General features: G+C 37.2%; 1 protein-coding gene across 2 annotated transcripts in view; it reads left to right on the top strand.

Annotated features, from left to right (window-relative positions):
* Positions 1–25,778, top strand: part of LOC127413975 (rho-associated protein kinase 2-like) — an 84,315-nt gene that overhangs the window by 30,375 nt on the left and 28,162 nt on the right. For both annotated transcript variants that reach the window (XM_051651578.1, XM_051651579.1), the window contains exons 2-5: positions 16,028–16,109; positions 18,243–18,343; positions 24,476–24,613; positions 24,801–25,061. In XM_051651578.1, the coding sequence (XP_051507538.1) occupies positions 16,028–16,109; positions 18,243–18,343; positions 24,476–24,613; positions 24,801–25,061 (582 nt within the window). The remainder of the gene's footprint in view (positions 1–16,027; positions 16,110–18,242; positions 18,344–24,475; positions 24,614–24,800; positions 25,062–25,778) is intronic.

Raw genomic sequence — 25,778 nt, 5'->3', positions numbered from 1 at the left:
AATAGTTGAAGCTGTTATAGCTGCAAAGGGTGGGCCGACGTCATATTAAACCCTATGGATTAAGAATGGGATGTAATTTAAGTTCATATGCGTCTAAAGGCAGGTGAGCGAATACTTTTGGCAATATAGTGTATTTGACAAAATATAACTCCAGTGCTGTATTTGGGATTGTGCTGTATAAAACCACTTCATTTAATAAAAATAATACAATATTGTGTTGAAAATTAATAATTTTTTCATTTGATAAATGTTTTAATGAATTCATTTATTTAAACACCATTTTGATGAAAACATTTAAATAAACTGTTGATATGGAGTAAAAAAAATAAAAATACGGTGAGTACTCTTCTTTCAGCGAATACCAGAATGATCGTGTGGGTGAGAAACAGATAAATATTTAAGTCATTTTTTGTCATACTGTTTATTCTCCTCCCTGCCCAGTAGGGGGTGTTATGAACGAAGACTGTGAATCACTAAAAACAGAAGGAGAAAGTGAAAGAAAAAGGACTTAAATATTGATCTGTTTCTTACCCACACCTATCATATTGCTTCAGAAGATATGGATTTAACCACCAGAGTTGTCTGGAGTACTTTTATATTGCCCATATGTGGATTTTGGAGATTAAAAATGTTGGCACCCATTCACTTGCATTGTATGGACCTACAGAGCTGAAATATTCTCTTAAAAAGTCTTCATTTGAGTTCAGCAGATGAAAAAAAGTCATACACATCTGGGATGGCATGAGGGTGAGTAAATGATGAGAGAATTTTCATTTTTGGGAGAACTAACCCTATAATTGGGTTGCACAGGTGGAAACATTGGCCCTCTCAGGTCCTCATGTCACTGATTTGTGTCTATGCATATCCATCAGCTAAACTACGGAGCAGGAACCCTGCATTCAAGTTATCATCAGTACATGTTAATCCACTAAATAGTCACTACATGATGGATGGATAAAATTTATGAGTGGAGCACTTTATTTCCATTACTCAGCATAATTGTATATTACTTTCAAGAGAGGCCCCAGCACAAGAAGAAATGGTTTGTTGGACCATGATCAAATTATATTCCACAGACATCGGTAACAATTACTGTCCTAAGGGTGCTTACTCATAAGAGAAGGTCTGACAGAGCGTTTGATGGATAGGAATGCGTAAAATGAGTTTAAAGGGTGTGAAAAGAGCTGGGTAAGTTTTAAATGGGCTAAATCAGGCATATAGTGACTTGGATTTCTGAAAGCACTGGAACAGCCTCTGAAATTACCATTGGTTAACTGATGCCTACATCACCGTGTTGCAGCAAAAGTTAAAGTTAAAAGCATGTACACAGACAATGTTGGATACATGAACAACAATCCTTGACAGTATTTATAATGTATAATGTCAGAGGGCAAAACATCATTACAGGAGAAGATGAACATATAAAAGGTTTTTTTTTTTACTTTATAATACTTTCAGAGCTTATTAGCTCCCTTCATTCTCTCTCTCTCTCTCTCTCTCTCTCTCTCTCTCTCTGTGGGCAGATAGGAGAAACACTGCCATATAAGGTGGTGTGATAGTTGTCTTGTCCATTTTTACTCGGGAACAGCAGCCGTTCCTCTCGCCCCCTCAGTCAAAACAACCAGGAAACCGTTTCCCAATGTTTTCCCAATGTTTTCTAAATGTTACAGAAACATTGCCCTCTGTGACACTTTCTCTGCTTGTCCTCAGCCCACTAGGAAACTGACGTCAAACCATTTTTTTCTTTTTTTTTTTTTTCTTTTTCTCATTGGTAAATGTTCTGTTTTCACCAATTTGGATGCAATCGCAAATATTTTCCAAAGAGGCCCTTTTGCCACACTACTCTCACTCTCACTCCGTGCCTCTCTTTTTTACACTGCATGCTGAAGCAGTATACAACAGTACACTGTTGACTGTTTACACATAAAAACAGATATTGCACAAAATAAGCATGTATTTGTAGTCTAGTGTGTTTTTGTAATTATTTTTAAATGTATATTTTAAAACGTAATTATTGAAATTATTTAGGTTAAGCAGACATATGGTTTTATCATTTAAAACTAATGTATATTACAAGTCGTAGTCTTAAATAAACAAAATAAAACTACCCTATTATATACTATTGGATACCAGCGAAATTGTCGTGACGCACTGCTTAGGTTCGGCTCAAGTACTGCTTCAGCATGCAGTGTGAAACAAGCGTTAGTGTTAATTATTGAATTGTCTTCATGTGGAGGATTTTGGTCTTTGTTAATTTTTGCCTTAGTCTGTGATAGGGATGCCCTGAAACCACTTTTTCTCTCCCGATCCCATTCTAATACCTGAACACTCAGTATCGGCCGATACAGATCCCAAGAACCGATACCAGTGTTGTTATTTTTTTTTAATCAATTTAGAATATCTATACCTCACTGTGTGGCACTAATTGGGGGTACTCTTTATGATAAAGAAACAAAGCTCTAACAACACATTATTCATCTACAGTATAAATATGTAGCCTATTAAAAAAAACTTCATTAACTTAAGTTAAACTAGTCTACTGGATAATGCAGCAGTAAAATTAAGAGTAATTTCAGTGAAAGTCTTCAGTAGAAAAGAAGCCTGTTTTTTTGTTTTTTTTTTAACTTGTATTGTGGACTTGTTCACTTTCAGTCAATGTTTCATTCACTCATCATTTTTCTCACCTAATTTTCTGAGATCCTGTCAACTTCAATATTGTTGTAATTTATAAACTAATATTAAGAATTATTGTTAGTATTATTATTATTAACTACGGCTGTCAGTAGGGGGCCTGGGTAGCTCAGCAAGTAAAGACGCTGAATACCACCGCTGGAGCCACGAGTTCGAATCCAGGGTGTGTTGAGTGACTCCAGCCAGGTCTCCTAAGCAACCAAATTGGCCTGGTTGCTAGGGAGGGTAGAGTCACATGGGTTAACCTCCAATGTGGTTCTCGCTCTCGGTGGGGCACATGGAGAGTTGTGTGTGGATGCCACGGGGAATAGCGTGAAGCCTCCACATGCGCTATGTCTCCGCGGTAACGCTCAACAAGCAACGTGATATGAATTTACGGTCTCAGACGCGGAGGCAAATGAGATTCGTCCTCTGCCACCTGGATTTAGGCGAGTCACTATGCCACCACGAGGACTTAGAGCGCATTGGGAATTGGGCATTCCAAATTGGGGAGAAAAGGGTAGAAAAAAAAAAGAAAAAAAAACTCAGTAGATTAAATTTTTTAATCGTGATTAATCTAATTTTTCAGAGTTAATCGCAATTAATCTCAGATTTAAAAAGTAGTCAAATTTGACTCTATATGTACTTATTTCCTGTCATAATGCATTTATTTATTCTTTGGAAAGAACAACACAATAGAACAAAACAATACAGTATGTAACAAAAATACTTTATTAACATTTTCCAAACTCCATAGTATAAAGACAGAAATTCCCCAAAATAGCTCCAATTCGAGTAACATTAAACGTTTCCCAAAGTCTAAGTGGAATGTTGACTGATTGAAAGAACTAGTATTCATCACAATGCGCATTAAACTCTCATTTAAAATTAATCAGTCAGCAGGCTGTCTTTTCACAGTAGATATAAAATGCACTTGATTCGTGTCAGGGCAAACAGCACTGCATTGAACTCGGGGATAAACTAGCTGCACAGTGGGCTTGTAAGAATTTACATGCTTATATGGTAAAATGCTGACTTACAAAAAATGCGTGAAGGACTTCAGTGAAGTCCCGCAAAGTCCCTTCAGCATAGTTTTATAAGACGTTCTTTCTCCAGCACTTGATCATTGGTATGGGCTTGCTGTTGTGTTTTTAGTGTGTATATGAGTGTAATGTCCCCACTAAACACGTCGAAAATTCCCCGCCCTCTAACAGTGTTCACAACTCACACGGAGCTGAATAAAATTTCAGAATCTAATGTGAATTCGGTACATGCCTTAATCACGATTAAGAAAAATGAATGCGTCAAACATTTTAAATTAATCGCATGCGTTAACGCGTTAGTGCTGACAGCACTATTGTTAACTTTTTATTACAATTTTATTATACAATAGTAATGTATTTTAGTTGTGCACCTTTAACTTTAAAACCCTCAGGCTTTTATTTTGCCGTCGGAACACTCCAGGAAGCGTGTACGTTTCTGTATTTAGGCTAGTCCACAGTAGTTTAATGCTCTTCTTTTTCAAAATCTGGAGAAATGCTCCTCTGGTGCCATTTTCATAACTGAAATATTCCAATATGAACTGCAATGAAAATGAGAGCCTGTGAATTATAAGGAAATCAAACCATAATATCGTGATGTATCGCAATATGTCGACTCGTAACATATTTATCGTGATATGTATTGTATCGTGAGGTGGCTGCCAATACCCATCACAAATTGTAAGTGCTTTTTTTTTTTTTTTTTTAAGAAAAGGAGGGACAATTCAAAATATATTTTTGTGGTAATAAACATTATGCCACAAATGCTGTAGATTGAGCTTAACTTGTATTGGACCCGGAGTATTCCTTTAAGCATCTACATCTGAGAGGGAGTTTGGAGCATTCACATATTGCATGCCACCTGTGCTTGCTATGTGTGTGAACCAACAGAGCAGCGGCATTCACTGAAACGTGCTTGGCAATGGCATGCATACTGTATGTTAACTTATTAAATGTTGCCTTTTACGATTTACAAAGTTATCGTTTGCTTCCAAGAGACTTTGAATAAAATGCACAAGTCATATGGACTAGTTTAATGGTGCTTTTATGGTTTCATTTTTGGAGCTTTACAGTAGTGGTTGACCGAATACATCACACAATTTAATATAGTAAATAACATACGGTATTTTCCGGAATATACACAGATCAGCCACAACATTAAAACCACCTGCCTAATATTGTGTAGGTCCCCCTCGTGCCGCCAAAACAGAGCCAACGCATCTCAGAATAGCATTCTTAGATGATATTCTTCTCACCACATTTGTACAGAGCGGTTATCTGAGTTACCGTAGACTTTGTCAGTTCGAACCAGTCTGGCCATTCTCTGTTGACCTCTCTCATCAACAAGGCATTTCTGTCCACAGAACTGCTGCTCACTGGATGTTTTTTGTTTTTAGCACAATTCAGAGTAAATTCTAGAGACTGTTGTTTGTGAAAATCCCAGGAGATCAGCGGTTACAGAAATACTCAAACCAGCCCATCTGGCACCAACAATTATCCATGCGATTATCTAATCAGCCAATCGTGTGGCTGCAGTGCAAAAAATCATACAGATACGGGTCAGGAGCTTCAGTTAATGTTCACATCAACCATCAGAATGGGGAAAAATGGGATCTCAGTGATTTGGACCATGGCATGATTGTTGGTGCAAGATGGGCTGGTTTGAGTATTTTTGCAACTTATGATCTCCTGGGATTTTCACAAACAACAGTCTCTAGAATTGACTCCGAATGGTGCCAAAAACAAAAAACATCCAGTGAGTGGCAGTTCTGTGGATTAACCAGATTTGTGGAGATCCACAATTTTTTTTTCTTAGGTCTTTGCTGATTTCTTTTGATTTCCCCATGATGTCAAGCAAAGAGGCACTGAGTTTGAAGGTAGGCCTTAAAATACATCCACAGGTACACCTCCAATTTAGTACACCTCTTATCAGAAGCTAATTGTCTAAAGGCTTGACATCATTTTCTGGAATTTTCCAAGCTGCTTAAAGGCACAGTTAACTTAATGTATGTAAACTCCTGATCCACTGGAATTGTAATATAGTCAATTAAAAGTGAAACAATCTGTTTGTAAACAATTGTTGGACAAATTACTTGTGTCATGCACAAAGTAGATGTCCTAAACGGCTTGCCAAAATTATAGCTTGCTAATATGAAATCTGTGGATTGGTTAAAAAATGAGTTTTAATGACTTAAGTGTATGTAAACTTCTGACTTCAATTGTACAGTGCACAGTGAATATGACATTTACTCAAAGCGCAGGTGAAGCGCTTTTACTTTGTTGCTCAAGCTGGTGCTCTGATGCTCGTACAAATCCAGCAAGCAGCAATCTCCAGAAAGTTTACATGCCCGGATCGCCTGCTTGGATTGTAAATCAGAGGAGCTGAGTTTTGATCCAGACTAAAAGAATACTTGCTTCAGAGAATATATTATATGTGCGCTCGACAGGAAGAAACCGCTGGATTTTCGTACAAGATATCTGCATATTTGCAGACGGTACATGATAGAATTATGCTGAATTTGGTCAAATTTTGTGAGGTTTGTTAATTACATCTGTTTCAACAAAATTTCTGCATATTTGCAGATGGTATATGATATTAGTTTTATTGTTATTTGCCTTTTTATCATTAGACAAGACAGTTAAAAGTTACAGAGAACTGTTGAGGAGAGAGAATGAAACAGGCAAGCACTTTAATATTATGAGCTCGTACCAGGGCTTGGTCATAACTCCAGTGATGTCTCAGGTTGTAAGACTTTAGACCTTTAGAGGTGTTCTGGAAACACAGTGATTTTTACAGTATGCTTTTAGCACATGCTGTCTGACTTTAGTAATTTATAAGAAGGAACACACTTTAGTGCCAATGACGGAATGAGTAGTGATGCCATTATCTATCTAGAGTGAAGGGTGGCAGATAGTTTATATAATGTTTATATTTATATATAAATAATACAATTTAATGATGCCAATTTAAAATGCACAATTTTACACAATCCCCCCCCCCCCCCAAAAAAATACAGTGCATCCGGAAAGTATTCACAGCACTTCACTTTTTGCACATTTTGTTATGTTACAGCCTTATTCCAAAATGGATTAAATTTATTATTTTCCTCAAAATTCTACAAACAATACCCCATAATGACAACGTGAAAGAAGTTTGTTTGAAATCTTTGCAAATGTATTAAAAATAAACAACGAAAAAAATCACGTACATAAGTATTCACAGCCTTTGCCATGACACTCAAAATTGAGCTCAAGTGCATCCTGTTTACACTGATCATCCTTGAGATGTTTCTACAACTTGATTGGTGTCCAGCTGTGGTAAATTCAGTTGATTGGACATGATTTGGAAAGGCACACACCTGTCTGTATAAGGTCCCACAGTTAACAGTGCATGTCAGAGCACAAACCAAGCCATGAAGTCCAAGGAATTGTCTGTAGACCTCCGAGACAGGATTGTATCGAGGCACAGATTTGGGGAAGGATACAGAAAAATGTCTGCAGCATTGAAGGTCCCAATGAGCACATTGGCCTCCATCATCCGTAAATGGAAGAAGTTTGGAACCACCAGGACTCTTCCTAGAGCTGGCCGCCTGGCCAAACTGAGCGATCAGGGGAGAAGGGCCTTAGTCAGGGAGGTGACCGAGAACCCGATGGTCACTCTGACAGAGCTCCAGCATTTCTCTGTGGAGAGAGGAGAAACTTCCAGAAGAACAACCATCTCTGCAGCACTCCACCAATCAGGCCTGTATGGTAGAGTGGCCAGACAGAAGCCACTCCTCAGTAAAAGGCACATGACAGCCCACCTGGAGTTTGCCAAAAGGCACCTGAAGGACTCTCAGACCATGAGAAACAAAGATTGAACTCTTTGGCCTGAATGGCAAGCGTCATGTCTGGAGGAAATCAGGCACCGCTCATCACCTGGCCAATACCATCTCTACAGTGAAGCATGGTGGTGGCAGCATCATGCTGTGGGGATGTTTTTCAGCAGCAGGAACAGGGAGACTAGTCAGGATCGAGGGAAAGATGAATGCAGCAATGTACGGAGGCATCCTTGATGAAAACCTGCTCCAGAGCGCTCTGGACCTCAGACTGGGGCGAAGGTTCATCTTCCAACAGGACAGCGACCCTAAGCACACAGCCAAGATAACAAAGGAGTGGCTCCGGGACAACTCTGTGAATGTCCTTGAGTGGCCCAGCCAGAGCCCAGACTTGAACCCGATTGAACATCTCTGGAGAGATCTGAAAATGGCTGTGCACCGACGCTCCCCATCCAACTTGATGGAGCTTGAGAGGTCCTGCAAAGAAGAATGGGAGAAACTGCCCAAAAATAGGTGTGCCAAGCTTGTAGCATCATACTCAAAAAGACTTGAGGCTGTAATTGGTGCCAAAGTTGCTTCAACAAAGTATTGAGCAAAGGCTGTGAATACTTATGTACATGTGATTTTTTTTTTTTTTTTTTCGTTATTTATTTGTAATAAATTTGCAAAGATCTCAAACAAACTTCTTTCACGTTGTCATCATGGGGTATTTTTGAATTTTGAGGAAAATAATGAATTTAATCCATTTTGGAATAAGGCTGTAACATAAAATGTGGAAAAAGTGAAGCACTGTGAATACTTTCAGGATGCACTGTAAAAAAAAATAAAAAATTGATGAGGGACTGGTTGATGATTTTGGAACTAACACAAGGGAGAGCTACCACCTCTGTAAATCAACCCAGCATGAATTCCCACTTAAACTACCCCTTGATATTCTTTCAACAGTATCTGGGTTGTTAAAGATCCTATACTTTGACTAACGTTAGCAGCAACTTTCATTCCCTCAACCTGGATAACAGTGCAATGCAGCATAAATATTCATCTTATTTAGTCACATTACAACTAAAATGACCATTTATTTATTTATTTTTGTTTACTCAAAATTCCTTCAAATACATTAGAAAACAGAAAATATACACTCAGATGTAAGGCTTTACTTAATTGGCAAAGCGAGCATGACAGTTGGACAATAATTGTTGTCTCAATGTCAAGTATTGATCAATTAAGTGACCTGGCTGATATGTTTACAACTACTTGTTACACATATGGAAACTAATAAACTGAGAGATTGTTACCAACACAAGTGAAAGTGTGAGAGCAACATGATTTCTGAGGTTTTAACTGAAGCATGGATTATAATTTGTCGTTATTGCAGTGAGTGTTGGAGGTTGTTGTATGTATGTGGGTGGGAGTGACTCAGTATTTGTGTGTATGTGTGAGGGAATGTAAGTGCAGAGAGATGCAGTATTTTTACTCCCACTCTCTTTTCACTGTTTTCATTCGCCTTTAAATTCATTTATGCATTTCTGTCTTTCATATCATGTTTTTATTTGTTTTAATGTATGAGTTTCTCATCTCATTTAATTAATAAAGTGATGATAAAATCCTAGACTATAATCTGTCGTTAGTCATTTGTAGAATTCATTAACCAAATAACCTATATTAGGGCTGCAACTAACGATTATTTTGATAATCGACTAATCTAACGATTATTAGAACAATTATTCGACTATTCGGGCGATTATTGTAAGGATTAATCATTAGCTCTTAACCGACTATTCGTCTTGTGCCCAGAGATAAAAGGTTGTATTAAACATGCTTGCTAACAATAAATCGGACAAAATCATCTATTAAAAATAACTCTAAATGACATTCACTGAATTAAAGGGGAAAAAAATGCTTTTAATTAAGTTTAATTAAGTAAAAAATTCACAGCAAAAATCCTACTGTTATCAAGTGTTTTTGTCTTGTTTTCCATTTAAAATAATCTAAAAATACATTTACTTGAGGAGCAACATGAAATATTTAGACTTGCTTTAAGAGACAAATATAAGTGTATTTTGTATATAAGTGTATTTTTTCACTTGGTTATACTTCTGCGAGTGCAGTAAAGACAAAATACACTTTTATTCAAGATCTGTTCTCTAAAAGCAAGTTTAAATATCTTATATGCTGCTTCTCAGGTGAATGCATCTTTTTTTTAAAGGATTTTTAGATATTTTAAAATATTTGTATTTTTAGTATTTTATTCAACATTCTCAGATAAAATTTTTTTCTTCTGCAGTATAGCTGCTAAAGTAAATGTACGTTGTTTTAAAGGAGTTTTAGATATTTATATTGGAAAACAAGCCAAAACAAAAACAAATCAAAAACGTATTTTGTTGCAGTGTATAATGGGGCGAAGACTACCCTCTCTCACCTTTTTGTCCATCTTTAACTCACAAAAAAAAAACAAAAAAAAAAAACTCTGTTATATTGCCAGTTTTCTTCACGTTAAGAAATGCATAGTGTCACATACTGTATTATGATACAATAAGTCACGAGCTGCAGCAAGCTCTTGCGCTCGAGGGACGAGTGTCCCCGCACCAGAGTGTGCCTCAGCCGGATGCGGTTTCAGTCTCTCCCCCTTAGATCGGGACACTTCGCACAACTCATAGAAGAGGCATTGACCGCACAGAGAAATACCAGTTTTGGAGTTTGTAGTTATTTACATGATCTGCTTCTTTATCATTTGAACTTTAATAAAGCTATAACGCATTAAATGGAACTGTATTAAAGATGTAACGCCGGGGTGTTTCCTTTGAAGATGCTCAACATGCACGTTTTGCTTCAGCGGAGCGGCAGCTCCGGCTCCTCTTATTCCACAACGAAAGTGCTTCTGTATTTACTTATTTGGTATTTTTGTATAATTCCCTCATACTGTGTGATCTACATTACCTGAAGCTGTGAAAGTTTAGTGTGCGTTTGGATTGTTAGCTGCGTTTTCTTCCTCTCTTCAGTCAGGCATGAGCTGCAGTGCTGCTCTCGTGTGTCATCATTCGAGTTTCATATGATCTCATGTTACGTTAAATGAGATCAAACGACTATTTGACATCAATTTTTTATTGTCGACGTTGCTGATAACGTCGACTAATCGTTTCACCCCTATAGTATATACATAAAGTATGCTTATTCACTATATCACCCAGCCCTACTATAGAGATAAGAGAGAGAGCAGAATGGATTTTTAAAGGAGGAGAACAGTGAAGCTTGTGTTCAGAAAGATTTCATATCATGCAGCTTTCAGTAAAAACTTTTGAAAAGTTGGAGGCAGGGAAGGAGACAAATTGAGAAAGTGAGAGAGAGAGGAGGGGGAGAGGTGTGACTGTTGGACATGTGGAATGCTTTTCCGGTAAGGGTTTCCAGCGAGACCATGCTTGGTATGTCAGTCACAACAGACCTAGTCTTGCTTCAGACCACTTTACAAGAGCAAAAGTGCAATAACTGGCAACCCTCACACAGCTCTGCATGTGCAGGAACAAATCCACAGGCCTGGTGGTCTCGTTCATGTCTGCTTAATTGTTTTAAATGTATTTCCGTTCATTTTACGCAGCATTCCCACAGGACAGGACTTAATTTGTCATCCAGATGCCCAAAAAAGGTGAACTGTGTTCTGGGTAACAAAGCCTCTAATGCTTTACAAAAATATATGAATGACTTGTCAGATTGGGCTTCATTTGCAGAAGTGAAAGTTCTTTTATAATCGACTGACTTTTTACTCCAAGGGTCTACTGTAGGGCACCGCCAATTATTGTTTGATCGCAAGCTAATTTTACAAAAATACCCCCAAAAAAGTTAGCTTCTTCAACTAATGCAAAAGTTACAACTGACACCTAGAGGCATGAATGTAGTATCATTCAAATGCAATAGTTTTCAGTTACACACACACACACACACACACACACACACACACAAAAAAGAACTTTCATGATTTTTCATCTAAAAAGTGCCTTGTCAGCTTTACTTACAGTATTCCATTTGCATTGGGACAACATGAATCTTTTTTGTTTGTTTAATTGAAACTGAGCAGAGGACTTCTAGTTTCCAGTATGCTTTGCATGAGACTCGAAAGGGAGAGTAAATGTTTGAAGTAAGTGTTATTGTGCAAGATGAATATAAAGGCGGAGATTTGTTAGTGTTTAATGTTTTGTTATATTGAGATTAGGGGTGCACGTTTTGGACAAAAAGTCATATTGCGATTATTTAAAAAAATATTGCGATTGCGATTTGAACTGCGTTAAGTTAGACAAAAAAACTAGTAAGTGATTCCTTTTGACCAAAATTTGGTAATATTTTGTGCATGTTCTACTGCCAAAAAATAACTTAGGCTACTGAGGAATCACACTTGAATCCTCTTAAGAACCAAACTGAGAACCTTTACACTTCAGCCACAAACAAACTCATAAATAAAACAGTGAAACAAAGAAAATCGTTTTAAAATTGTACCTGTTGACTGTGTACATGTTTTTGTCCACTTTGTGATAGGGTCTCAGCCCATTCATCATTATTTTTTGGAACCCATTCAACTTGAATATTAGGGATGCTCTGATTAGGATTTTTACAGCTGATAGCGATCACAGATTGTCTTTTCATCTGATTGGCCGATGCAGATTAGGGATGCACCGAACCGATATCTGGATCGGTATCGGCTCTGATACTGAAGCTTTTAGACGGATCAGGTATCGGTCTGACAAGCCCGATCCATATCCGACACTGTGTGTTAGTCATGTTTGTTACTGTCAAGCTCCAAAAATGGCATAAAAGAACCATAAAAACACCATTAAAGTAGTTCATATGACTCATGCATTTTATTCAAAGCCATTTGAAGACGTGCGATAGCTTTGTGAATCACAAAAGGCTGTGTTTAATAAGTAAATATATAGTATGCACAGCACGTTAGTGAATGGTGCTGCTCTGTTGACACAAACTCAAGCACAGGCTGGTGATGCACTCGCGGCTATTTTTAGCCTTCACAGGTGCGCAATATTTGAACGCTACTCAGGAACAGCATCTCAGATGTAGATGCTTAATAGTTCGGTTTACTTATAATATGCATTTAGAACGGCACCGGAGGTGCATTTGACCAGAATTTGAATAAGAAGCTAATTAAACTACTGTGAACTTTCCTACAAACAGACACATACAGGACCTCCTGGAGAGTTCAGAATGTCAAAATAAAAGCGTGAGGGTTTAAATAGTGCACGATTTAAATATATTACTGTTGTATTTAAAATTAAAATTAAAAGTCAATAATAATAATATTAATAACAATTTATTATTATTGTCATCATTAGTATTTGTTTACAATTTATAACAATATTTAAGTTGAATGGGTTCCAAAAAATAACTGTGTGAATGAAAAGTGGACTGATATCTTATAACTAAATTGAACAAAAAAAGAGATCTGAATCCTTTAAAGTTCAGATGCAAGTTGAAACATTTTTGGAAAATAAAATAAGGCAAAAATAAAACACTGGTTTCTTTTCTACTGAAGACTTGAAGACTGGAATTACTGTTAATTTTGCTGCTACATTATCCAGTATACTAGTTAACAATAAAGTGTTTCTTAATAAGCTATACATTTATATTGAAATAATGTGTAGTTAGATGTTTGTGTTTCTTTACATATTAAAGAGCACACCCAATTAGTTCCACACAATAATGTAAAGATATTCTAAACTGATTATGCCAGAAAATAAAAATAAAAAATAAATATCGGCTTGGGATCCGTATCGGCCGATACTGAGATTTCCGATATCGGAATCGGATTGGAAGAGAAAAAGTGGTATCGGTGCATCTCTAATGCAGATAATTTCACTTTTTATCAGCAGCTCTGTCAAAACTGGTTATATGTAAGCTTTCTGCTCAATGTCACTGTTAACTGAATTTCCTTGTTGGTAATATCATAGTTGTTGCCTAGTTTTTGCTTACAAAAATACTGTCGATTGGTTAAATAATAATAAAAAATAAACACAAAAATATTCATTTTTACGATTATCTTTTTTAATATGCCTTAAAAACAAGTAGGCTTACACAGAATATTCTTTACTGTATATAAAACTGTTCAGGTTGAGGTCCACAAACCCGGAGGAGAATTCTCCATGGGCTCTCTCTGGATTTTCCTATGGGATTTTATAATGGCAGTTTTGGATTTATTGTAAAAGTTAAGGGTCTTCAACAGGGGGTCCGTGACACTCAGGGGGTCCGCAGTGGTACCGCAAATAATTGTTTGATCCACCATTGGCAATTGTAATAATCACTCACGCGATCGATAGCTGGAGATAAGTGTATTAATTTTAATCCATCGACATGTTGAAGTTTCTCGCACCTGCATGCCAAAACTTCCTCTTTCTTTTTAATCCTTGCTCATATTTGTGCATCCTGTTGTATTTAGTTATGAACTGATTGGAACACTAAACACTATTAAAAAGTGATGAAACTGAGCTAGTCAGCAGAAGTGCACAGCGTGGACAAACGGTTTACGCGCCCATGCTCATTATGAGCCGCTCAAAGCGCGACACACATCAGGTTCTGCCGCAATGCAGTAGAGGGTAAATGCATCTGCATTGCATTGTTCGTGTTGTGCAGTTGAGCAGATGACAGCCTACAGTTTATTTTATTATTAGTTGCGTTTTGCTTTCAGAACAATAGCTTACTTGCCTGGTGTAAATAAATAGTTGCTGCTGAGATTATCAAGCTGACATACACAGTCCTTAACGTTCCACACACACAAGACGGTGACTCTCAAAACAACATAAAGGTGCACTCAGTCATTGTTTACCTCATTGAAAAGTTTTAATCCGAACGAAATCTCATTTTAAAATATGTGTAAATTGATCACTCACGTGAGATGAAGACTCCATATTAGTAACCTTATAAAATGGTGTTATTCTGCATGGACAGAGTCTGTCTGTCTATATATCTGTCTTTTTATTTTTATTGGGGGCGGGGGGGGGGGTATGAAACAGTGATTAACAAAGAAAATTACAAATGTCACTAAAAAGTTGCAGACCCCTGCTGTACATTATTTAATGATAATTTCAAAAGCTTTGCAATATAAACATCATTAAGTATGTACATAAAACAATATGGTAGCCTATCATACACGTTTTTATAGGCATAAAACGCAACACTCAATTTTATTTCATATGTAACGGGGGACCCGGCTCCGTCTCTCTACCCACCAAATTGTTGAAGACACCTGGTATAATTAAAAAACATTCTGTAGTAAACATCACTGGGAGATACTTGGACGTTTTGTTCTCCAACATAAATTATCCCAAACGTGAATTTTAAAGCCGTATTTAATTGCTACAAAAAAACACAGCGGCTTCAAAATTCACATTGAGGTATTAACGTGTGTAATTTATGTTGTAGAACAAAACATCCACGTATCAAGTAATATTCACCACAGACCTTATTAGAAAATCCAGAAAGCCCATGGCGAGTTAGCCTTCTAGGTTCACCTACAAATTGACGTCACTGTGACCAAGTTGCACTCAATAGTGCTTCCCACCACATTTCCCCCAACATTTCCTGTCACTAGCTAGCATAACACTAAAAGAGTTTTATTTCAGTTATTTTGACATGCTAAATTTTGTTGGGTTTACTTGATTCAGTCAAAAATAAATTACCTGGTAATTTGAATTTAAGAAAACTAATTTCAAATGTGGAACCACTGTCCATGACTGAATCAAGTTCAGCCAAAGAGTTATTTTTTTGTTTACCAATGCCATTGTTAAATTCACTATACTCAGTCAGCCATAATTAATTTAATTCATGAGTGAAAGTGTTGAATATCAGGGTGGTTACTTAGATTAAGCAAGTAGTATTCGCCCCCGTGAAGGGGACCCTCTCCATGTAGAATAAAACCACTTTTATAAAGTTACTGATATGACTGGAGTCTTCATCTCTTGTGAGTGGCCTTGATTTTATACATATGTTTCAAAATTACTACTACTACTACTACTACTACTACTACTACTATTATTATTATTATTATTGTTATTTAATATTTATTTATTTATTTATTTTTTGGTGTAAAATTTTTTAATGTGGAAAAAAGTTCTGAGTGCACATTTAAGAAGCTAATGTTCAGCTAAATGTTTCATTGTCCCCTCCCACATCAAAATGTATTGAGTAAAATTAAAATGTAATGTACAAAAGTAAAATGTAATGTTGAGTGTACATAACTGTGTATTCATAATGATTATTTTAAAGGCTTTGCAATGTTAGCACCATATAGAATAAATCAAAAGTATAAATACATTAATGTTAATGTTACATATGCATGTTATTATAGGCCAGGCTTTAAAAGCAACACAATTTTATGCAGCATGTAACAAGGGGTCCCTGCTCTGTCTCTCTATCCACCAAGTTTTCCTTACCCTGATAAAGGTTCAAGACTGCCGGTTTTACTCTTAAGTGTTTTTACTCTAAATGTTTGTCTTTGTGTTTCAGGATTCCATGAATGCTCTGGTGTTAGATCTGGACTTCCCGGCCCTGCGCAAGAATAAGAACATTGAGACCTTCTTAAACAGATGTGAGTATCTGCTTGTGAGAGGCCACTGATTGTCTCTGTGATGTTTGTTGTTTATTCTGTTGGTAAGGGAAGTGGCAGGATGTTTTACAATGAGACTGCTTCCTGCTAAATCATCAACAGAATGTATTTGAGGAGGCAAAATTTGTGCTTCTCTCTTTACAAAATAAAAGCTCATCACAGGAAAAGTGGGCTGTCAAGATACTTTAAAAATGACAGTTTTGTGTGCTCCATAGAAAAGGTTTAGCTAGGTATTGCATTTTTAGGAAATGTTTCTAGTGTTTCACACGTGTATCAGATGTGGTTCATTTCTAACGTAATGGAAAATTAATGTGATTAGTAATAGGAATGCACTGAAATTGCAGCTAATGGAAATTTCCATTGAAGTCATGGAAATTTCTGTTGTGAATATACATTGTCTAGCTATGTGCTGCAATAAAATGTGGCATTGGCTAAATATTGCTTGTTGTGAAGAGTCAAAGTTGGTCACAAACAAGCCAGCATGATAACGTTTTCTGAGGGTAACTGCCTGTGTGATTCACTGGGTGGCAAATGTTACCAATTAATGGCTCATTCCAATAGGACAAAGGGTGGTCAAAAAAGGGGAAGAAAGCAGAATAGTCAATTGAGCCACATTGCAATCTCAAGGCGCCTTGTCTAATTGTAGACATGTGTAAACAAACGTATACTTTGTTCAATTCCATTCATTTCAGGGATTTGAACCTGACATACAAATGGACGGCTCCATAAAATGATTTGTAAAAATCCTTATTTCTTAATCACATTCGACCAGAAGGGTTATGGAAAAGTCATGGAAATTAATTGGTCAAGAGTGGAAATGCTGAAATGTTTCATACATTTGTCAACTGTGGTTCATTGTTAATGTGGTAACATATTGACATTCAAAATTGTCTTCCTTTTCCTACAACTGCTGAAATTGACAGTGGCAGATCCAGGTGTAAAGCAGTGGACATTGATCATAATCTTCTGTACATTACCTTATTTACAAATGTGTTTTGATGAATGATGTTTCATATTTGGGCTGATACCATTCCTGCGTGCATGTCTTTGTGGTCCACTTGTGCGCTGTTAAACTTTTGACTAATTATCACATTCTGTCCTGATTTTGTTCCTGATTCTACCCGTTGTCATGGAGACCATAGGGCCATGCGGCCGTTATAATGTGCAGTTTGGAAAGGAGAGTGTGACTCAATCCTCTCATCCAGACTGTGAACTCTCTCTGAACGAGCCTTTAATCTGATGTACATGTCAAATTGGAATATGCTCTCTGAGGGTTTTCATGAATAACTAAACTTCATAGACTGATATGAATTCACTCATGGAGTATGGAGAATGTGAGGAAAATGACAATGGAGCAATTTTTTATTTTTAACTTAGTTGGACCCTCTTGATATTAGGTGTTTTTTTTTTAACTGCTATGTACTTAAGAATTTGATACAATGTACTTATGTACAAACATGTTGTTGCTTTGTACTTACATTTGTAGTACCATTATTTAATTACATCTGTAGTTACACTGTTAACCTTACCCTAAAACCTAACCCTACCCATACCTCAACCTCAGTAGCAGCATGTGAATGTGTGACTCATGTGAGAATTTTGTAGAACAACATATAGTTACATAATAAATACATTGTATTGTATGTATTTTAATTTTAGTAACTCGTAGTTAGTTAAAGACACCTAATAAGAAAGTGGGACCACTAAATATTTGAAACCTATTTAGGAGTGGTCGATTAAAATGTTTTTTTCAATCACCAGTGCCAATATTTGTAAATAGAAACCATTGTGGCCAAAGGCCAATCTAATCCAGAAATATATAACATGCATACAGTATATATAAACATAAAATTATCTGTTGACAAGGTTGCTGGTTGAATTTGGCACTTGCAAGTTGGGAGTAAACACTTCTGTTAAACAAGCAAGTGAGGATGGTTATCGGCTGATGCCAAAAATGTCAAAATATTGGCCAATTAATTTGCTTGGCTGATGTTAGCTGTCCATCACTATTATTTAGTGTCCAGACAGGCCTTTAAAGATGCATTGTAGTTTATCATTGACATGAAAAAAACAAATGGAGAAATTTGATTTTGGTGTGTTGTGTTGTGTGTGCAGATGAGAAGGTTATGAATCATATTCGGGAGCTCCAGATGAAGCCGGAGGATTTTGACAGAGTGAAGGTGATAGGTAGAGGAGCATTCGGAGAAGTTCACTTGGTGAGTCAAGTGTGTGTGTGTTTGTGAGAGTGAGGGAACATTTTAGGATAAGGTGTGTTGACTTTTAATTAAATGAATAGTTCACCCAAAACGATAATTCTCTCATTATTTACTCACCCTTATGCCGTCTCAAACTCTTATGACATTCTTTCTTCTGCGGAATACAAAGATATTTTGATGAAGGTATGATGTGAAAATATCCATTAGGGCTGCAACAACTTAATGATAAAATCAATATTTATCGATAAAGAAAATCATCGACAATGAATTTCATTACCTATTAAAGCTGCAAGCAGTGATGAACAGGCCACTAGTGCCCTGGTGCACGTTGGAGCTGCTGTGCCAGGGGAATGTCACTCCAATTTTTAGCACTTAAAAGTTGTTAAGAGTGTATCACAGTGTAAAACATGTCATTTTCTGTTGCCAGTAGGTGGCGCTATGACTATAACTGAATATTGGCACGTATGTGTATTCAGGCCGGGACTCTTATAAAACATGTAAAGTTTAGAACAGATTGGACATTTTATGTTTGAGTTAACGTCATGGCGAAACATCAAACTTTGTCAGGACACCACAGCCACGCCGTGCAGTGAAAACTCAAAAGCTTCGCAATTTAGCATCACCAAGGCCTTTAAATTAGACTGACCGAATATGATGATCTGATTTAATCTCTAGGAGGAGTTCGTTAAAGTACGAGGCCTGGAAATGGCAAAAACTGAGCAAAAATTGAAGAGAAAAATCACAATGACTTTTGTGATTATGTGTTGACATGTTACATATGCCTACTGATTTTCTTACGTGTAGGTGAACCGTGACGTGAGGGCTGCTTTGCTGAAATTTTGTAGGTGGCGCTATCGAGCCATTTTTCCACAATTAATTCTTAAACCAGTATCAGATGTAAAATTTCCCCACTTTTGAGATGTGTGCAAAGTTTCATGAGTTTTCGAGCATGTTTAGGCCTCAAAAATGTGACTCGTTTCATATCGAACTTTGTCAGGCCGCCACGGACACGCCCTTCAACGAAAACTCAAAAGCTTCGCAATTTTTTGTATTTTTTTTTTCTTTTTCACCTAATTTGGAATGCCCAATTCCCAGTGTGCTTTTTAAGTCCTCGTGGTCGCGTAGTGATTCGCCTCAATCCAGGTGGCGGAGGATGAATCCCAGTTGCCTCCGCATCTGAGACCATCAACCCACGCAGCTTATCACGTGGCTTGTTGAGCGCGTTGCCACGGAGACATAGCGCGTGTGGAGGCTTCATGCCATCCGCCGTGGTATCCGCGTTCAACTCACCATGTGCCCCACCAAGAACGAACCACATTATAGCGACCACGAGGAGGTTAACCCATGTGACTCTACCCTCCCTAGCAACCGGGCCAGTTTGGTTGCTTAGTAGGCCTGGCTGGAGTCACTCAGCATGCCCTGGGATTCGAACTAGCGAACTCCAAGTGTGGTAGCCAGCGTCTTTTACCACTGAGCTACCCAGGCCCCGTAAAAGCTTCACAATTTAACATCACCAAGGCCTTTAGATTAAGACTGACTAAATATAATGTTGATCTGATTAAATCTCTGGGAGGAGTTTGTTAAAGTACAAGACCTGGAATTGGCTGTTGCCAGTAGGTGGCGCTATGACTATAACTGAATATTGGCATGTAGATGTATTCAGGCCGGGACTATTATCAAACGTGACATTTGGGGCAGATTGGAAATTGTATGAGTTATAACAACTTCCTTTTTCATGGCGAAACATCAAACTTTGTTAGACCATCACGGCCACGCCGTGCAGTGAAAACTCAAAAGCTTCGCTTATTCTTTAGATTAGAATAACCATATATGAAGTAGATCTGATGAAATGTCTAGGAGGAGTTCATTAAAGTACGAGGCCTGGAAATGGCAAAAACTGAGCAAAAATTGAAGAGAAAAATCTAAATGGCTGACTTCCTGTTGAGTTTAGGGTATGGGTCCAAGATACTTTTTTGTAGGTATTGGGATGTTACACATTTGTACCGATTTTCGTACGTGTAGGTGAAACGTAGCATAAAGCGCACATTGTTGAATGTTTGTAGGTAGTGCTATCGAACCATTTTGCCACACCTAATTCTGAAACCCATATCAGATGTACATTTTCGCCACTTCTGATGCGTGTGCAAAGTTTCCTGAGTTTTCGAGTATGTTTAGGCCCTCAAAAATGCAATTCATTTGGGGGGAAAAAAAATACACGCCTAGAAGAACAATAGGGTCCTCGCACCATCGGTGCTCGGGCCCTAATTAGTTGGATTTATGCGGCAAGCAAGGAGAAGCTTTATCAGTGTCATCACTTTACAGCCCAGTAAAAATATGTTGCATGATGAATCTCGTTTGAAAAATGACAGAGACAAATTGAAGCGGAAAAAAACACTACCCAAGATGTCCCGAGAGCACTTTATAAACACTTTGAAGATCATATTACAGCGCTTAAGAGTTGTTTCACTCCAGTGCATATGTAACGATTCAACGAATGCATGGGACAGAGGAAGCTGGGACTGGCTTGAAAACACTTACATTTTACTGCTATTTTCTGTTTTATAATGTATACATGTTATGAATTCAAAATCAGGAGCGTATTACCATGTTTCGCAAAACTGTTTAAAGTTCACTGAGCAAACGAGCTCACGCATCCACATCAATCAAACCGATCGCAATGGAGAAAGGGAGCATGATCACTTTGATTATACTCGTGCAACATCATACCGCACTTTCAGTTTCAATGTAATAAATTGTGCAGCTTTCATGGATATCACACTGATGTCTCAGGGGTCAAGGTGTGCCGGTTTTTGAAATGTTTTAGATCGTTTCTCATAATGTAACTGCATGTAATACAATGAGCACATGGATGAAACTTTTTAGTGAGAGACTGAATTTGCACTGCATTTGCAGATGATTGTAGCCTACTATATTAAACTGTGTATAATGCTGAATATAATTTAAAATAATGCTAAGGGTTCTGATATTTGATAGTCCTGATAGTGCCAAAAGTAATGTCTCATTTCACTAGTAAATGTATACTATGGCAAATATTATTTTACTGGGTAAGCATGCACTAGCCTTAAAATGGTATTTTTGAAAAGAATACTTTAGAAACATGTAATCAGTGACAAAATGGTTTTAAAACTTACAATATTAATTAAAAATACTTAAAATGGATGTAATCAGTGACAGTGTACAAGCATATGTATCTAACATAATTATGTATTTTTCAGATGGGCAGAATTATTAATATTTCTATTCTGGTGTCACCATTGCCCTTTGCTGAACTGATTTTTTTTTGTCCCACTCCATCCCTGATGAATCATTTTAATTTATAATAAACAGTACATTTTAAGTTTTACAAAAAAAGGAAAGGAACCTTTTTTTTTTTTCATATGTCCTGAAAGTAATAATAATAAAATTCAAACATAACTATTCATGATTCAGGATTTGTTCAAAGTTTTGTGAGAGTATAGAATCGTGAATTCCGTACAGTAAATCATACCAAATCCTTAAAACTTTATCATTTCTGTTTCTTAAAACAAATCACATTTTAATAAAATACAGGAAATAAAATGTAGTTATTTATACGATTAATCGAAGAAATAATCGAAGATTAATCGATTATCAAAATAATTGTTAGTTGCAGCCCTAGTATCCATACAATGCATGTCAGTGGGGTCCAACACTTTCAAGCTCTAAAAAGGACATAAAGGGGAGTGTAAAGTTTGACTTATGTGGTTAATCTGTCTTCTGAAGCGAAATGATTGGTTTTTGGTGAGAACAGGCCAAAAGTGTAACTTTTTTTTTCTCACTAAATCTTGCCAGTTTGACTACATTTCCACATGATCTGCACATGTGTCAAGTGCAAGGAAGTGTAATCAAGCTTCAAATAATGATCGCTCCTAGGGAACTGCTGTGAGCAAGATTTGTAGTATTTATGAATTTGAGATGGCATAAGGGTGAGTAAATGATGACACAATTATTAAGTTTTTGTGAACTATTCTTGTAAGACTGCTGAAGTCCTATATTATGTTTCAATCCAGCTATTTAATTTTGTCTAATTTCATACAAGAATAACATAACCTGTAGCTTGTTTATCAGTAAATGATGTAGAAAGGCTACATTTATTTGTGAAGGAAACCCAAATGGGACTTGTGCAAAAAGTAATTTGGAGTCTTTGTATAGTGCACTTTATCGTCAAAGCAACACACTGATTGTACTAACGTTACTTTGAAGCATATTATTTTGTTTTTCCTCAAACCTGCATTAATGCATCCATCTGAATGCATTAAAACATAAAATGCATTGGAATTTATCATTTTAACAAAAAAAAAAAAAATTTAGATTACTTGCAATTAATTATTTAAATCTTTTGATAGCCCTACTTTAACTGAATGTAATGATAATTTCAGTGCTGCCACAGTATATGTCTGTACGGATGTGCAAAGGTGTGTGCAGATGTACTGAATGCTGCAGACAGCACTGTGTGGTTCTTGTTAAATTGGTCTCTTTGTAATTGTGTATTTGTGTGAGTCAGACATTGAAAAGAAGGGGAGACTGTGTAGTTTTGTATTGTGCAGTTTTTCAGGGTATGTGTTTGTGAAAGTCAGAGGAGAGATGCAGTGGGATGCGTCTGGACAAGCCTGCAGACACAAACAACATGATTACCCAATATTCTCCTCTGTCAGTCTTCTGTCAGGGGCTGTGTGGGTGCGTTATGCTGAAAGCACAACAAAAGAGGGGGTTTTAAACGTGGCTTGTCTGTATGAATGGCAAAACGCCATGGAGAGCGTGTTTATTTGTTGTATTTTTAAATTGTTTTAGGGCCTGTCCGAAGTTGAAAATGTGGTTTGTGCATTGAGCTCTGTTCACAGTTCACACTGACAGCGACCGGAATTCATTTTCAGTGAGACATGGTGACATAAGCAATGAAACCATTGGCAACATGATGTGGGTGTGTCCAATGACAAGTTCAACGTTATTCAAAAAAGCAGTGACGACCAATGGCAGTGAAGACCGTGGAGAATACGTGATCCATGTCCTGTGAGATACAGTATGGGGTGATGAGTGTTGGCAAGATGGAGAAGTTAATGTTACTATGAACGGTTTCCCTGTTTTATGTGATTTATCCTTGCCCACATACAGGGATATAATAAAAAAAAATTATACATGAAAAAGTGTCTGAAATTGTCTCATTCTGAATGAGTTTGGTTTGTGCATGTACAATCATTCATCTCGTTTATGATAAGATGTATTATGCACTCCTGCAGTTTATATTACGTTTGTCAATCAGTCAAAATTTTTAATGTAATTAATTACATGATGTGCAGATGAATTCATTGCAATTAAGTGCATATCAGTACTTATTGAGAAAGCACCCAAAATAAAGATAATTTAGTAACAATTTAAATAATTATAAATATAATAATATCAAATAAATGTTATAGTGCACTTTATTAAAATACATTATGCAATGTACATATATTGTGGCAGCAGACAAGTAAAGCATTTAGACGATACAAAAAGTTGCTTTAAAAGTCAGTATTTTTTGTTTTATTTGTATATTATTAAACATAACCCTATTATTGGCCCAATTCCGTCTGCGCTATTCTTAATTGTTGGTCTATGTACTTATGCGTCAGACACATAAACGCTTTTCGAGCCTCTCACTTTAGTTGCACTTTAGTCACTACTTTTCAGCATCTCAATTCATAAGCGCTTTGTTTTTAGGAAATTGAATCAAGTTAAACTTCGTTTGAAACTTTGAAAAACGTGTCTTAAGATCCCTGCGTTCTGTTGTGCTCAGTCCAGCTGTCTTTGAGTGCAAGAGCGCATGAAATTCTCTGATGTTAGGAAAATTCTTTATCACGGAATTTACATACAAGTTGGGGACATGATTTTAAAAATTAACCTGTTATCTTTCATAGAATGATTGAACTAAATTAATGCTGCAAGAAAATGTATTCCTTGTCAACACCTACTAGTGACAAACTGTGTACGATAACCTTGCGACCACATAGCAATTAAATTGGTTTCAGTGTGTGAATGGGTTTTTAGCAGTGAATAAGGTGTCTTAGAATTTGTGATGTACTGTAATTTGAAGTGTTTTGTTTTTTGTGTTTCTAGGTGAGGCATAAGGCCTCTCAGAAAGTGTATGCAATGAAGGTGCTAAGCAAATTTGAAATGATTAAACGCTCTGATTCTGCCTTTTTCTGGGAAGAGCGTGATATCATGGCCTTCGCAGACAGCCCATGGGTCGTACAGGTGAGATTTGCAGACATATGCATGAACATGTTCAAAATTTCACATGCTTTGGAGAAAAATGACCTAGAATTTTTATATCTGGGTGAACTATTCCTTTAAATAGATAGGCCTATAACTTTTGTCTGCCCAAATTTTTCCTCTCCCCGGATTCCCTCTCTTGCGGCCACTACTCCCTTCGGCCCGGCAGCTGTGCTGTGCGTTCCAGGATGACCGCTCTCTCTTTATGGTAATGGAATACATGCCAGGAGGAGATCTCGTCAATCTCACCAGCACGTATGACGTTCCGGAAAAGTGGGCAAAGTTTTATACAGCTGAGGTTGTGTTGGCTCTGGATGCCATTCACTCCATGGGCTTCATTCACCGAGACATCAAACCAGACAACATGCTGCTGGACCGTTATGGACACCTCAAACTTGCAGACTTTGGGACCTGCATGAAAATGGACGAGGTGAGGGGTCAACAGAGCCGACATTTAGGGTTTTTGGCTAAATCAATTTTGATACCATAGCAAAAACGAAAATGCCATTGAACCTTTATTGCAAAAGTTTGCATAAATATGCACTGATACAAAGTACTAATGTCTAGAATGAAAGAAATTAAAGAAAAAGGATCTGACCCCAAAAACCAAGGGTCTGTTCCAAAACCTAGTGAGCTTCCTCCGAAGGTGGCGTTTTAAGGCATCATGGGTGTGCTCCTGAAGCAAAGGCTGTTTCAAAAGGTAAGTACTTTTATGATGCTGCCTCCTAAGATATCTCGCTTTGGCCATATTCTAAGATAGCATCGTATGTATCCTTCCCCAGGAAGATGATCCCAGAATGTACTGTGATGAGCTCAGTGGAACCATAAATCCACATGTACTGAAATAAGTTGAAAGTCATGTCTCTTGGCTCTGCGTTTGAGGACGGTTATTTAAATGACATGCAGAGTTACCGCTTTTGTAGATAGTGCCAAATCACTCTCTTATCTGGCTCGATTTTAGGCAGGATGCTGCCATAGAAGACAGCTGCCTATAAAGGCAGGAGACAGCGAGGCAGTTCACTAAGTTTTGGAACAGACCCATAGTATTGCATAGTAGCAAACTGAATTAATGTAAAGAAATGAAAAGCAGCCGATTACAGTGTGATTCAAAATTTCTGCATAAAGTTAGATGGATTAGAACATATTT

Source organism: Myxocyprinus asiaticus, chromosome 23 (genome assembly GCF_019703515.2).
Source record: "Myxocyprinus asiaticus isolate MX2 ecotype Aquarium Trade chromosome 23, UBuf_Myxa_2, whole genome shotgun sequence".
NCBI lineage: Eukaryota > Metazoa > Chordata > Actinopteri > Cypriniformes > Catostomidae > Myxocyprinus > Myxocyprinus asiaticus.
Note: the sequence above shows the minus strand (reverse complement) of the source record. Positions and strands in the feature narration are given on the sequence as shown.